Source organism: Clarias gariepinus, chromosome 14, assembly GCF_024256425.1.
Source record: "Clarias gariepinus isolate MV-2021 ecotype Netherlands chromosome 14, CGAR_prim_01v2, whole genome shotgun sequence".
Classification (NCBI taxonomy): domain Eukaryota; kingdom Metazoa; phylum Chordata; class Actinopteri; order Siluriformes; family Clariidae; genus Clarias; species Clarias gariepinus.
This window is the reverse complement of record NC_071113.1, coordinates 3,683,755-3,697,078: the sequence shown is the minus strand read 5'-3', so window position 1 is coordinate 3,697,078 and position 13,324 is coordinate 3,683,755. Positions and strand designations below refer to the sequence as shown.

General features: G+C 38.3%; 1 protein-coding gene across 1 annotated transcript; it reads right to left on the bottom strand.

Annotated features, from left to right (window-relative positions):
• Positions 1–1,683: 1,683 nt before the first annotated feature.
• On the bottom strand, positions 1,684–8,470 carry emc9 (ER membrane protein complex subunit 9). Its single transcript, XM_053511850.1, has 6 exons — positions 8,359–8,470; positions 6,034–6,244; positions 5,789–5,865; positions 4,544–4,613; positions 3,659–3,753; positions 1,684–1,953 (listed from the first exon to the last, which is right to left on the bottom strand). The coding sequence occupies exons 2-6, from the start codon at positions 6,235–6,237 to the stop codon at positions 1,773–1,775; spliced, it is 627 nt and encodes a 208-aa protein (XP_053367825.1). The 5' UTR covers positions 6,238–6,244; positions 8,359–8,470; the 3' UTR covers positions 1,684–1,772.
• Positions 8,471–13,324: the final 4,854 nt, after the last annotated feature.

The following is a 13,324-nucleotide window of genomic DNA, read 5'->3' as shown; positions in this document are numbered from 1 at the left end:
GTCTGTTACGGTGACGAGTCAGGTCAAGACCCCGATGAGGTGGACGAGCATGCAGTTGAGCTTCCCTGAGACGGTTTCTGACAGTTTGTGCAGAAATTGTTTGGTTATGCAAACCAATTGTTTCAGCAGCTGTCTGAGTGGCTGGTCTCAGACGATCTTGGAGGTGAACCTGCTGGATGTGGAGGTCCTGGGCTGGTGTGGTTACACGTAGTCTGCGGTTGTGAGGCCGGTTGGATGTACTGCCATATTCTCTGAAACGCCTTTGAAGATGGCTTATGGGGGAGAAATAAACATTCAATGCACGAGCAACAGATCTGGTTGACATTCCTGCTGTCAGCATGCCAATTGCACGCTCCCTTAATGCTTGTGGCATCTGTGGCATTTTGCTGTGAGACAAAACTGCACATTCCAGGGTGGCCTTTTATTGTGGGCAGTATAAGGTACACCTGTGCACTACTCATTATGTCAGATCAGCATCTTGATGTGGCACACCTGTGAGGTGGGATGGATTATCTCAGCAAGGCAGAAGTGCTCACTATCACACTTTTAGACTGATTTGTGAACAATGTTTGAGAGAAATGGTAATATTGTGTATCTGGAATGAATTTTAGATCTTTAAGTCCATGAAAAATCAGATTTTAATCTCATTATGATCTCATATATGTCTCATTTGCTTCTCCTTCAAATGCAGTTCTGTTTCTCATGTATATCTCAGATTTCTCAAATGTTTCTCAAAAGTATGTCTCAGACAAAGTTTATCTTGTAATGAGACAGCTCTCTTCAGGCTCATAAAACAAGAAAATTTTTGCTTTGGGTAGGCTCCAGGCCCCCAGTGACCCTGAATACAGAATAAAGCGGAAAATGAGTGAGTGAAAGTATGTGAACATAAGTAAGAACTCAACGTAATGAGTCAGAAGGTTACTAAGCCAGTGTCAGTTTAGCCAAAGAAAACGCTAAAGAAACTGTTACTGTCTGTATTTGGGGTCCATTGAGGAGTCTATTCCTACTGGATTTATTATAAAGATTCCAGTGGATCAGGCACTGGTCTAAGTTTGAAACAGTGAAAAAAAGCACAGATGGTTCCTGCGCCATACCCTGGTGGTTAGTGGAGACAACACACCTGAGCCAGGACGATTCATAATCAATTACTAAGGCATTATAAGCAAATGCGTCCTTTGATTTTTAAACTTTTGTTTATTTCTTTCTTTTTTTTTTTTTTTTTTATATAGAATTTGCACTGAAGGTCCTAACTGGACCTTATAAACTGCTTGATAAACACAATATTTCTAATGTGTCTAATTCTGTAAGGGCTTTTACACAAATCTACATAATAACTGACTAGTTATACTCAGTCAACAAAGCAAAGAACACATTATTATTATTATTTTTTTTTTGAAACTGCATATATTTTTGTCACAAGAAAAAAAAAACACTTGTAACACAAACTCATAAGATAATAGAACTATGAATACTGTGGCATTTTACTACTGCCATACCCAAATTTTAATAAATACTAAATCATATAATGCATAAATAAATGAATTAATTGTATGATGTATCATATATATTTTGTAAAAATGGAATCATTATATTCATTGTATTATACTGTTTTATATGTACATAAATGGGACAAAATAATGCAAATAATAAAAAAAAATGGAACAGGAGAAAGACTGAAAAGGACAGCGTTCATGTATAATTTATTTCCCCAAATAATTTTTTTATTTACTTCACATGCTTTATTAAGTCAGCGTTAGACATAACGCAGATTTTTACATGTTTCCGTTAGCTGGACAGATGAGCTCCATGATTTTGGCATTGAGTTTCTGATTGGTCCAGTCGTTTGTGATGTCATCCAAATGGCTGTCGAAATCAACCAGCAGCATATGATCTCTCGAGTTTAGTAACTGATCAGTGGCTGCTAGAGTTTCTTCCCACTGACGGAGCATTATTCTATAAGAAAAAAAAAAAAAAAGCTTACAAAGAGTTGTACAGGTTACAACCGCCCAGTGTTTTAACTATATCATACCTCACAAAGTTCTGTTACAAATGTTAATTAATTGAGGATAATGGTTGACGGACAGACTTTAGACTGCTTAGGAACATTTGGGACATGACCACTAGCCTCGGGACCCTTTGAATTGTCGCTCTTAGACTTAGGAGTATGTGGGACATGGCCATTATACTTGGGAGCATTGGGGAAATGGTCAATAGATTAAAGAGGTTCAGATCGCAGCCCTTACTCTTGTTGGAGTTTGTGACATGGCCATTAGCCTGGGGAGTTTTCGGGGCAGGACCACTTAGGAGTGTCTAAGACATAAAAATATAAAAGTACATACTCACAAAGATGTGTACAGGTACAACTAGTTTTCAATATACTTAGAAAACGTATTTACTGTTAATGAGTTTAAGGATAATTGAGCTCTTAGACTCAGAGCATTTGGGGACATGACCATTAGACTCAGGATTTGCTGGACTGCAACCCTTAGACTTGGGAGCATTTCAGACATGACTATTAAACTCAGAATTTAAATTGTTAAGACTTCTTAGTGTTTAGGAAATGGCCATTAGGCTTGGACATGTTTGAGACATTTTAGACATAAATTTTTTGAAATACTCCACCTTTCCATTAGCCGAGCCACATCAGGTACAACAACGAAAATCCCGAAGGAGGCAGTAAGTTTGACAGATTAGCAGGGACACATAAGAAAGTCATCATTAGCGATAAACACTGGCTTATGAAAAGTGCCAACATATTACGGTCTGAAGACATTGCAGAGGATTAAACTATATCAAATAGACCCCCATACTAGTAAAAACATACGTTTCATGGAAAATGGCTTAAATGGACAAGGCAGGTCCATGATCACCTATAGTTAGGTCCACAAGTAGTAAATAATCATGATCATTCTTATTATGAGGTACAGACCAAAATTATTATTAATCCTTAAATGTTATATGATCCTAAATGTTCCTAGGTCATTGGACTCCTGGCCATCCTGGATGCAGTTAATAATACCCAATGAAAGCAAGAAAAGAGACATGAGGGCGGTGTCTAATCAAAAACTGATGTGTAAAACTGTAAAACAGTCAGCCTTATAAAATAAGTTATCATACAATATATTAAAAAATGTGTCACCTTTAAGTAAAGTAATCATTACCTTCTCTACTGATCAACTGGATTTAAGATCAGAACTGAGCTGTGGTATAAGTATTTATACAATAGGAGCTATTTGCTGCCATTTAGAACAATAATGTTCTGAATCGTGGCCGTTTTCGCTGTTTTTCTCCTGCACTTTGATTGTAAAAAAGGCAGAGGAATGAAAGGGAGTTATCAATAGTATCTAAAATTCTTAACAGAAGCTTATTGTTTCTGTTATGACATTTAAGGCAAACATTAAAGGAGAAGATGGAGAGGAAAAGAATTTTGGCTACAAGAAGGTATCCTAGAAAAAGAGTAAAAATCTCCATAAATAATCCAGGAATTATGATACCTGAAACAATTATAAAAGTGATATTGTGTTATTTATTACTCGAGACAAAGCTAAGACAAAACTTCCTTGGAGACATGGCCTTTAAACCCAGGAGTGTTGGGGACATTGCCTTTAGACTCATGATTGTTTAGGACAGGGACTCAGTGGGACATTCCTGCACTTACGTGTGTTTGTCTTTTAAGGTCCATCGTGCGTCTTTATGTTCGTACATCACTATTGGAGGAACACGAAATCCAGGTGACATTTTCTTTCCGTCAATCTAAGACACACAAACAGCTTATTTATAGACATCTACTGTATAGACAAACACAGTAAAAATATCATCCTCAGAAGTAATTTTCATATACATTTCATACATTTTCATATAAAATCACTGTGTAAAAGGTATGAATCATAATAGTGGTATAAAAGAATTTCTACATTTACAAAACATTATTTGCATCATAATATTCTGTGATGGCAATTATTAACAAATGGAAAATAAACGGAGCACATCGCCAAGAACAGGATGTCCTCCCAAAAAGGACAAATAAAAGAAAACTTGTAGGTAGGCATCCAAGAGACCAACAGCAACATTAAAGCAGCTGCATGAACATCTGGCAATTTATTGATCACTTCCTGCATCTCTTGGTATGAGATAGCATGGCTTATTCATGTAAAAAAAAAAAATAATAATAATAAAAAAAAATAATAACCAGCCTGGGTGACAATGTAAAATTTCTCACTCATTCACTTGCTCACTCTCGATACTGCCTACGTCATACTTGTAGATTCTGCTTTTTGTTTTTTCTACATTATGTCTACATTCTATATGTTTTTGTTGTGTAAAATGTGTATCTTACATGGTCGAGCTTGAATTAGCTTCTTAAATGTGTGTCGTTTTATATCCACTGTATTTAGTGCAGTCTTAAAATCCCATAATGCACTGCAGATGGTGAGCATCTAAGTCATAGCAAGAACTAAACGGCCATGATGCATAATTAGGTGAGAAGTGTGTGTGTGTGTGTGTGTGTGTGTGTGTGTGTGTGTGTGTGTGTGTGTGTATGTACCATCACTAACACTGCGTTGCTGTTCTGCTCCAGGACTTTGTCAGCCATTTTGAAAGCACATGCAGTTGGACTGTAAGATAAAAATATGACAGAGATACGTGGATAAATTTATAACATGTTTATAACATCTATATTACACACCGTTGCACCTTTTTCTACTCTGGTCCTTACATCTCTAAGTGACCATCAACTGTTAAACTATTAGTGTTGGGGGACGTTACTTTTTAAAGTAAGTAATTACATAAAAAAATTACTGTCTTAAAAAAGTAATTAGTTACATTACAGTGTTACTTTCTAATAAAAGTAACTAGTTTAAGTCCTTTCCCTTTGCAGAAAAGAAAAACTCCTTTGTGATTCCTCATGCATGTTGTTTTAGTCAAGACCTTTATAATTATTCTACCATCATCACTCAGCGAAGTTTGGCCCGTAATCTGTTAACTACTAATACCCCTATCGGTTTCGTGTGGTGGACACACACACACACACACACTGCCACTAATGGATTGGGAATGACTGCTGTCTAGCTCATAGATTATATAAATTGTCTAAATAACGGATTAGTAGAAAAAGTAACTAAATAACCGAGTACTTAAATGTCGTCCCTAACGCGTTAGATTACTCGTAATCAAAAAAAGTAATCCAAGTACTCTAATGCGTTACACCCAACACTGTAAACCATTATACAGGATGCTGTCGTTAACTCCTAAGCTACTGCGCTAGATATATTCTAATTTATACTATAAACAGTAAAAAACATATAATTTTAATTATTCTAAACATTAGTATTAAATAGAATATTTTGATAAAGTAAATAGAGTGGACATGGATTTGCCATTACAATCACATTTTAGAATCCTGCTCATAATGACAAAAATATAAAATTTTTCTTACATTTTTAGAAACACTTAAAATGTGACTATTTTGGTCAGTAATTTTTCCAGTGGTGGATAAACTCTATTAATAACATGTCTCTTTATAACTATTTTAATGCCAATTTAAATAAGATTTTAAGGCTCACCCTCTTCATAAGTTCATTAATCGTCAGATTTTTTTATTAACCTCCATCACTGCATATTTAATTAGATGAGACCTCATAGAAAAATGTCCTAATACACATGAATTAGCCATGAATGGTTAAGACTGAATGTGATATCTATTATTGTTAAAGACCACAGGGAACATAAATTCGCCTGCAGCATAATGATTATTTTAATAATAAACAACATGATAACCAGAGAACATCACCTGCTGTCAGACAGATTAGCATTAGCCTGATAATATCCCACAATCCTCTGCTGCGTCTGAGAACACCACACGTCCACCTGCACGAGAAATCACCATCATCCATGAATTAAAATGTTACAGTCGAGCTAAAGGTTTTATATTATGAGGCTTTTATCTGCATCTGCACTATTTGACATTACGTCAACATCAATTAACTCTAATGAAACAAATAAAGAGTTTTTAGTTGTGTGTGTGTGTGTGTACACCTGTGTGAGAGCGAGCTGGGCGATCATGGCCAGGGGAAGATGCGAGTGCAGTAGAGGTACACAGTCTGTCACACACACATCTTCCTCACACACTCCTCCTCCGGCAGGAGCCAACAGCAGACCGTTCACACTGCAGCGTGGATACACACTCGCGTGCAGGAACATCTTTACACACGCCAGGCACGACAACTCCACCTCATTCATCCTTTATCTGCAAAGACACCATCATCACCTTCACATCTACACTGTAAACCCTAATGCTCAAAGTAATTTAACATATTGAGTACTGTTAACTTTAGTAATAGAATTAGTTAATATTAATACACCTTGATGAGTATTTAGAACTTTTTGGTATTTTTAAGTTTGTAGAAATTACACTTTAAGTTAGCTGAACTAATTGGATATTTTAGGTACTTAAGTAACAGTAACTGTCACCTTAAAGTTCCACCAACTTAAAACCTTTCAGACTAGCGATTTTGTGTCTGACGTCATCAGGGCAATATGGCACTGGTGGCTCAGTGTAGGTGTTTCGCCTGCCATGCGAAAGGCCCGGTTTCAATTCCCAACAACTGGATAAAGGGCCTGTCCCAAGCCCAGATAAAATGGGAGGGTTGTGTCAGGAACAGCATCTGGCGTAAAACCTGCGCCAAGCTTGTGTGCGGACCAGATTGTCTGCTGTCCCATTGCCGGAAGCAGCCGAAAGACCAACAACAATTTATTTAATTTGCAACAACAACAAAAAAATAATAAGAAATTGCTATTAAATGGTATGAGTTGGGCTACTCAATATGAATTAGTATAACAAACTCAAAACTCATAGTTCCATTTACTTAAAACTAGAAACATCATTACTTTAAAAAAAAAAAAAAAGGAACTGATAACCTAAAATTTTTTGAGTTTTGTCAACTTACTTGGGTTTACAGTGTATATATCTGTGGCACAGTGGCATAATGGTTAGAGCCGTCACCTTACCTCTCCAGGGTCGGGGTTCGATTCCCGCCTCAGGGTCTGTGTGCATGGAGTTTACATGTTCTCTCTGTTCTTGGTGTGTTTCCTCCAAAGACATGCAGATTGGCCATAGTGTGTGAATGAGCATGTGTGTGTGCCTTGTGATGGATTAAGATAAGCTCGGAAACGAGCAGAGCTGCCGTTGCAGGCTGCCACACAGGGGGGCGCTGGAAGTCTTAGCACAATGTCCAGAGTGTACCCTGCCCAGAGTGTAATTAGGATGTTTAAAGACTACTGTTATTTTGCATAATAATAAAGTATATATTTTCAGTGGCTCAGTGGTAGGTTCTTCGCTTGCCATGCAAAAGGCCCAGGTTCGATTACCAGGCAGTGACCAAACAATATGCAGTGTCTGTCCCAAGCCCGGATAAAATGGGAGGTTTGTTTCAGGAAGGGCATCCGGCGTAAAACCTGTGCCAAGCTTGTGTGCGCGGAACGGATGGTCCGCTGTGGCAACCCCTTGCCAGGAGCAGCCGAAAGACCAACAACAACTACAACATATATTTTTGCCCACATAAAATTTTCTGGATTATAATAATAATAACTATAATAATAATAATAATAATAATAATAATATCTTCATCACCATCATCCTACTGCTTGCAAAACATTACATTAAAAGATTTTATTTTATTTTTTCATTCAAGGTGTATGATCTAGTGTGTGAATGTGGACCGGAGATCCTATCATGATTGTAAGTATGGGAATAAATACAGTAGTAACCCCAGGCCTGTATGGCCTCCAGTTGGACTACAGAGGTTCCTAGATAAATAAATATATAACAAATTATATATCAGTGTGTGTGTGTGTCTCTCTATATATATATATATATCTATATATATATATATATATATATATATATATATATATATATACACACACACACACACACACAGACTGCTGTTATTTGTGCATGATAATAATAATAATTATTATTATTATAATAAAAATAATAATGATAAAATCTTCATCACTATCACCCTAATGGTAAAGAAACATTACATTAAATAAACAGTTGAATGAAGATTTATGTAATATAGTAACATATATAATTTGAAAACATAGTGTATGTGTTGTAGGAAGAGATTGCATGCTGTTTGTAAGTGTATATTATATTATAATCTATTTAAACCCTGAGATTAAGGCTTTATTATTATGTGTTTATAATAACACACACACACACACACACACACACACACACACACACAGCAGCTGGGCTTTTAATAAACATAAAGAGCGACAACGCGCTAAAGAAGGAAAACACTGAGATACAAATGAAGGAAAAACATCCAGGAAAAAAGAATACGAGGGACTTACTTCAGGCTCTCAGTCTCTCAGAATGAACCGGGATTGTTTCTGAAAATCAGACAGAATTAGAAGGTAAGATGTGAAGTGTTAATGATGAGGATTATTTATAGAGATCAGCGTTCTTCTTCACCCCTCCGTCTCCAGGCTCTGAAACACTGCGATCTTCTACCGCCACCTGCTGGACAAACGCTGGTACAGCACTGGCAAGTTACTGACCACAAGCTCTCAGTTGGATTAAGGTCTGGGGAGTTTCCTGGGTATGGACCCAAAATTGTGATTCCTTTAGATTTGCGCCACTTGGTGCTCCATTATGCTGGAAAATACATTGCTTGTCACCAAACTGTTGGATGTTTAGGAGAAGTTTCTCTCAGAGGACGTTTTTGTACCATTACTGTAATGTTATAATGATGATAAAAAAGAGACAGAAACAACGCAATAAAACAACGCAATGAAAGAGGGACCCTGCAGAACATGTGAGCTGCCCTTTGCACCTACTGACTCCCTCTGCTGAACGGGACTTCATGTTAATCTACACAACTTCTGTTATATTGAACTTTCACCTGCACTTTCGACACACATGATGTTATTTTTATCTGTTATCACCCAGATGAGGATGGGTTCCCTGATTGAGTCTGGTTCCTCTTGAGGTTTCCTCTTATTACCATTTTAGGGAGTTTTTCCTTGCCACCGTCACCGTCACCCTTGGCTTGCTCATCAGAGACATTTCATTCATCATTCATTCATCTCATTATTATCTAGACACATTTTTCTCACACATACACACTTCCAAATATTTTCTGTTCTTTTCTTTTCTAAAAAAAATAATAAAATAAAAAAATTCTTTAATTATTTGTGAAGCTGCTTTGAGACAATGACCATTGTTAAAAGCGCTATATAAATAAAATTGAATTGAATTGAATTGAAATTAAAAATGTGGCACACAGCACTCTCCCAGAAATTGTTATTATTACTATCCAGAAAAATTCATGTGGACAAAAATATATAAGTACTACTATAAAAGCAGGATATTTGACAGAAAAAGTTAATTCGTATAGTTCTAAACATATTCAGAGTGATTTACCTTTTCACTTTTTGTCATGACATTATGTAATTTACGAAATGAAATCATTTAGCGACTTTTAGCAACTTTTAGTACAGCCAATTGGCAACACTGAGTTTTTCTGGCTCTGATTCATTCAGTGTATGCACTTTACTTGAGTGTGTCTGAGCTTTACAGAATCTTGCAAAATGGTTATTTTTTTGGTGTAGTTCTACCTTTTGCCATATGCTGGGCACTTTCTGGGAGAGTGCTGTATTATTATTATTATTATTATTATTATGTAATAAAATAAACTGAAATGAGATAGAATAGAAAAGGAATAGAACACGCTAGTGTTAAAGGCCTGTTTTGCTTTTGTTAGTTGTATAGTAAAGAATTCTAAGTTGAGAATTCTAAGAACGGTATGGTACGGACACATTAAAGTCTCCAAAAGTCTCCAGAAACACCAGAAAAATCCACTAGATTTGCCGTTAGTCACTTTTTAATAAAACGTGTCACTAGAGACACTAAGTCGTTAAGTTGGCAACACTGAAAGAACTGTATGTGAACACTGTAACAAAAAATGAAACAAAGGCTGATGAAACGGAAAGTTAATGACATTCAACTGGAACTTAAACTGGATACTGGAGCTCAAGCTTATGTGACATCAGATACAGTGCACAAGAAAATTACGGAAAAAGAGCGGAGAAAAGAACGGAAAACCCAAGTCTGCATGGATCCACGTGATCTTAATAGAGCAATCAGAAAAGAACACTTTAAGTTACCTACAAGAGAGGAAATAATTTAAAAGTTTGCAAATGCACAGTACTTTAGCAAGCTTAAAGCATCGTCAGGATCCTGGCAACTGAAGCTGGATGAAGCGAGTTCCAAGCTGTGCACGTTCAACACCCCATATGGCAGGTACAGATTTTTACGCTTACCATTTGCCATTGCTTCCGCCTCTGAGGTGTATCACAAGACAGTTCATATGATCTACGAACACTTGTGATGTGATGTACACACGTCAATGGATAACATCATTATATGGGGAAGTACAAAAACGTCTTGGGTTACTTAGCTGTAACCCTGTTCCCTGAAAAAGTGGGAACGAGATGCTGCGTGAAAATGCTATGGGAACGCTCTCCGCGTGACCGGTTGTTGAAGCATGTGTGTCAAACACGCCAAAGATTTTGGCATATATAACCTCGGTCAGGTGACGTCATTTGATTAGGTGCACCTGGAGGTAATAAATAGGCATGAATCAGAAACATCCTCAGGTCAATTTTGTCTGAAAGGATGTCCAGTCATGCCCGCAGTGCAGCATTGGAGCGCAGCATCTCGTTCACGCTTTTTCAGGGAACAGGGTTACAGCAAAGTAACCCGAGATGTTCTCTTTCAAAAGCTACACTCGCTGCTGCGTGAAAACGCTATGGGAATGAGAATACCAATTTCGCCGCACTGGAGTGTTTGGACCCCAAAGGTTGTGTAGTGTGCGCACAATAGCCAAAGAGGTCTCCGACTTAATATTGGGAAGCTGGGAGGCTGATTAGCATGGACATCCAAATTATAGAATCTGACAAATGTGTGCGGAAAGGACCAACCTGCCGCATCACACACTTGCTGAAAGGGTACACCTTTTGCCAATCCAATTGATGAGGCAATTCGTCAATTAGGATTTAGGGCTCATTCAACCACGCGCCTCATAGGCAGGGGCAATAGCATCTCTCACCCAATGTGACAATATTTGGGAGGCCGCCATTTAGCTGCGGCCCATAACACCTAAGTACCTGCTCTGATTTACGCCACTGGCTAGCGTGGTGGATGTACTGTAAATCTGAAGAGCACGAGGTGGACACAGTAAGTGAAGTTTTCCTGCCCCGGAGCTGTAAATGGTGGAGGACAGAGGCTTTGAGTGCATATTCGAGAATGGAACCTTCTGAAGATAGTTAGGGTGAGGATGCAGAATAGCTTTGACTAGCCCAGAGGCAAAGTCTAACCAAGATGGGGAGACTGACTAAGCCTGCAAAGCCATGAGAAAAACATCTTAAGTGTCAGAAACATGACAGGTGCTGACTCTACTGGTTTAAAAGGGGGTGCTTTCCACAGGAACCCCATCAGTCAGAACATGACAAGCCGAAACAGCAGCTACGTACGTTCTGAGAATACTAGGGCATATGCCCGAGGTCAATTTTCTTGCAGCAACTGCAGCACTGAAACAATTGGGCAGTGGACTGGGTCTACATGCTTTATTATGCACCAATTTTCATTACACTCCATTTGAGGGCATAATTTCTCCTATTGGAGGGAGCTACGCCTGACTAACCCTTCGGGGTGGAGTTTCCAAACCCTGTGTGTCACAGCTTGCCTGAACAGCAAGTCTGCTCCCATATTTATATGCCCTGGAATCGTCCTGAGGGACAGGAACTTGTCCTATGTCCCAAAGCAGAATTTGGTGCGCTAGCTTTTCCCAGCGGCGCAAGCACAGTCTGCCCAGGCAATTTTTTACGAGACTACTGAGTGTTGTCCATCCGCACTAAGACCCGGTAGTCTCTCAGCTGCTGGAGGGAGTATTTCAGGGCCAGAAAAAGAGTCATTGTTTCGAGGCAATTGATGTGCCACGCGAGAAGATGACCTATCCAGATCCCTTGGGCTGGGCAGCCATATATGACCAGACCCCAGCCTGTGAGGGAAGCGTCTGCCGTTAGCAGTTTGTGACGACAACACGGACCTAAAGTGGGACCCATAGTCAAACCGGGGTCTGAACCACATAGAAAGGGTTTGAAGCGCTCTGCACGTAACCCTTATTGCCTCTGGAGATTGGCCCTTGGATGAAATCTCCTGGCTTCATCTCCTTTAGCGTATTGAGAATGGATTCGACATGCGCAGGAGACAGCTGTGCCCGCATTGCGGCCGAATTCCTCTGATACAGATGGAGCTACGTCAAATGGCCGCGATCGTGTGAATGGCATGCCAATGGCGTGAGACTGATAAGCAGCTGGTGTTATCCTGGTATTTTAATGACCTTTAAGCAAAAATACATATGTATTTTTCTTAATTAGTTTAAGAAAAGTTTTTCTTAATTATTATTATTAATATCATTACTGGTTATAGAAACCATATAGATCATACATATAGATCATATGTATCTGTGCTAGTTTGTGTTTGTGATTATGTCATCCATAATAATTTTTTCTCAGTATAATTTTTTTTCTGGGTGTTAAGAACTCCATCAAAAGAGCAAAGACAAACTTAGAAGGAGTGGAAGGTAAGAAACCTCAGTGGAGACTGACTATGACATGGTGCTAATTGCTCTGTTTGTGTGTTTGTGTGTGTGTGTGTATGTGTTTTTGGCGGGAGGGCGGGGGGGTTCTTTAGATTTACTTGTCTGTGCGCAAATGTGTTTGTGTTAAAGCCAACAGAGAAATGCAGGAACACACACATACACCTCACATCCACAAATACTTTAAGTGTTGTCTTGTAAATCGTTGATTAAACCAATGAACACAGCTGTTCAGCATCAGTCCTAAACACAAGCGCAGAGTCTGTTTTTGTTCTCAATTAAAAGACACCAATACGCTAATAATTTACACAATGATAACTGTTTAATTTGCGGGAAAAGGTAATCAGCAATATTTAAAAAACAAACAAACCAGGAAGTAAGTATTTCATACATTAAAGTGCTGTGTATAACCAGGTGCCCTAACAAATAGCAACAGTTTACAGAGTTTGTGCGCTGTGGGGGATTGGAATGAGGATAATCATTTACAAGACAAAAGACGTTCAGAGGTGTGGTATGCCCTAAAATGATATAACATCCAATCAAATATCATGTTATTAAAAGTAACGAATTTGTCACTACTCTTCACTTATGCAGCACGGCTAAAAAGATAATAAAAATTACACCAAAGTGCTGCAGGTTTGGTGTCTGTGAGTTTC

What these genes read in the sequence shown, in the direction of transcription:
- emc9 (XM_053511850.1), bottom strand. Translation starts at nt 6,237, where the DNA reads ATGAATGAGGTGGAGTTGTCGTGCCTGGCGTGTGTAAAGATGTTCCTG. An exon ending in GCTAATCTGTCTGACAGCAG is followed by an intron (nt 4,614 to 5,788) that starts GTGATGTTCTCT and finishes TTTATCTTACAG; the next exon opens with TCCAACTGCATGTGCTTTCA. An exon ending in GCAACGCAGTGTTAGTGATG is followed by an intron (nt 3,754 to 4,543) that starts GTACATACACAC and finishes TGTGTGTCTTAG; the next exon opens with ATTGACGGAAAGAAAATGTC.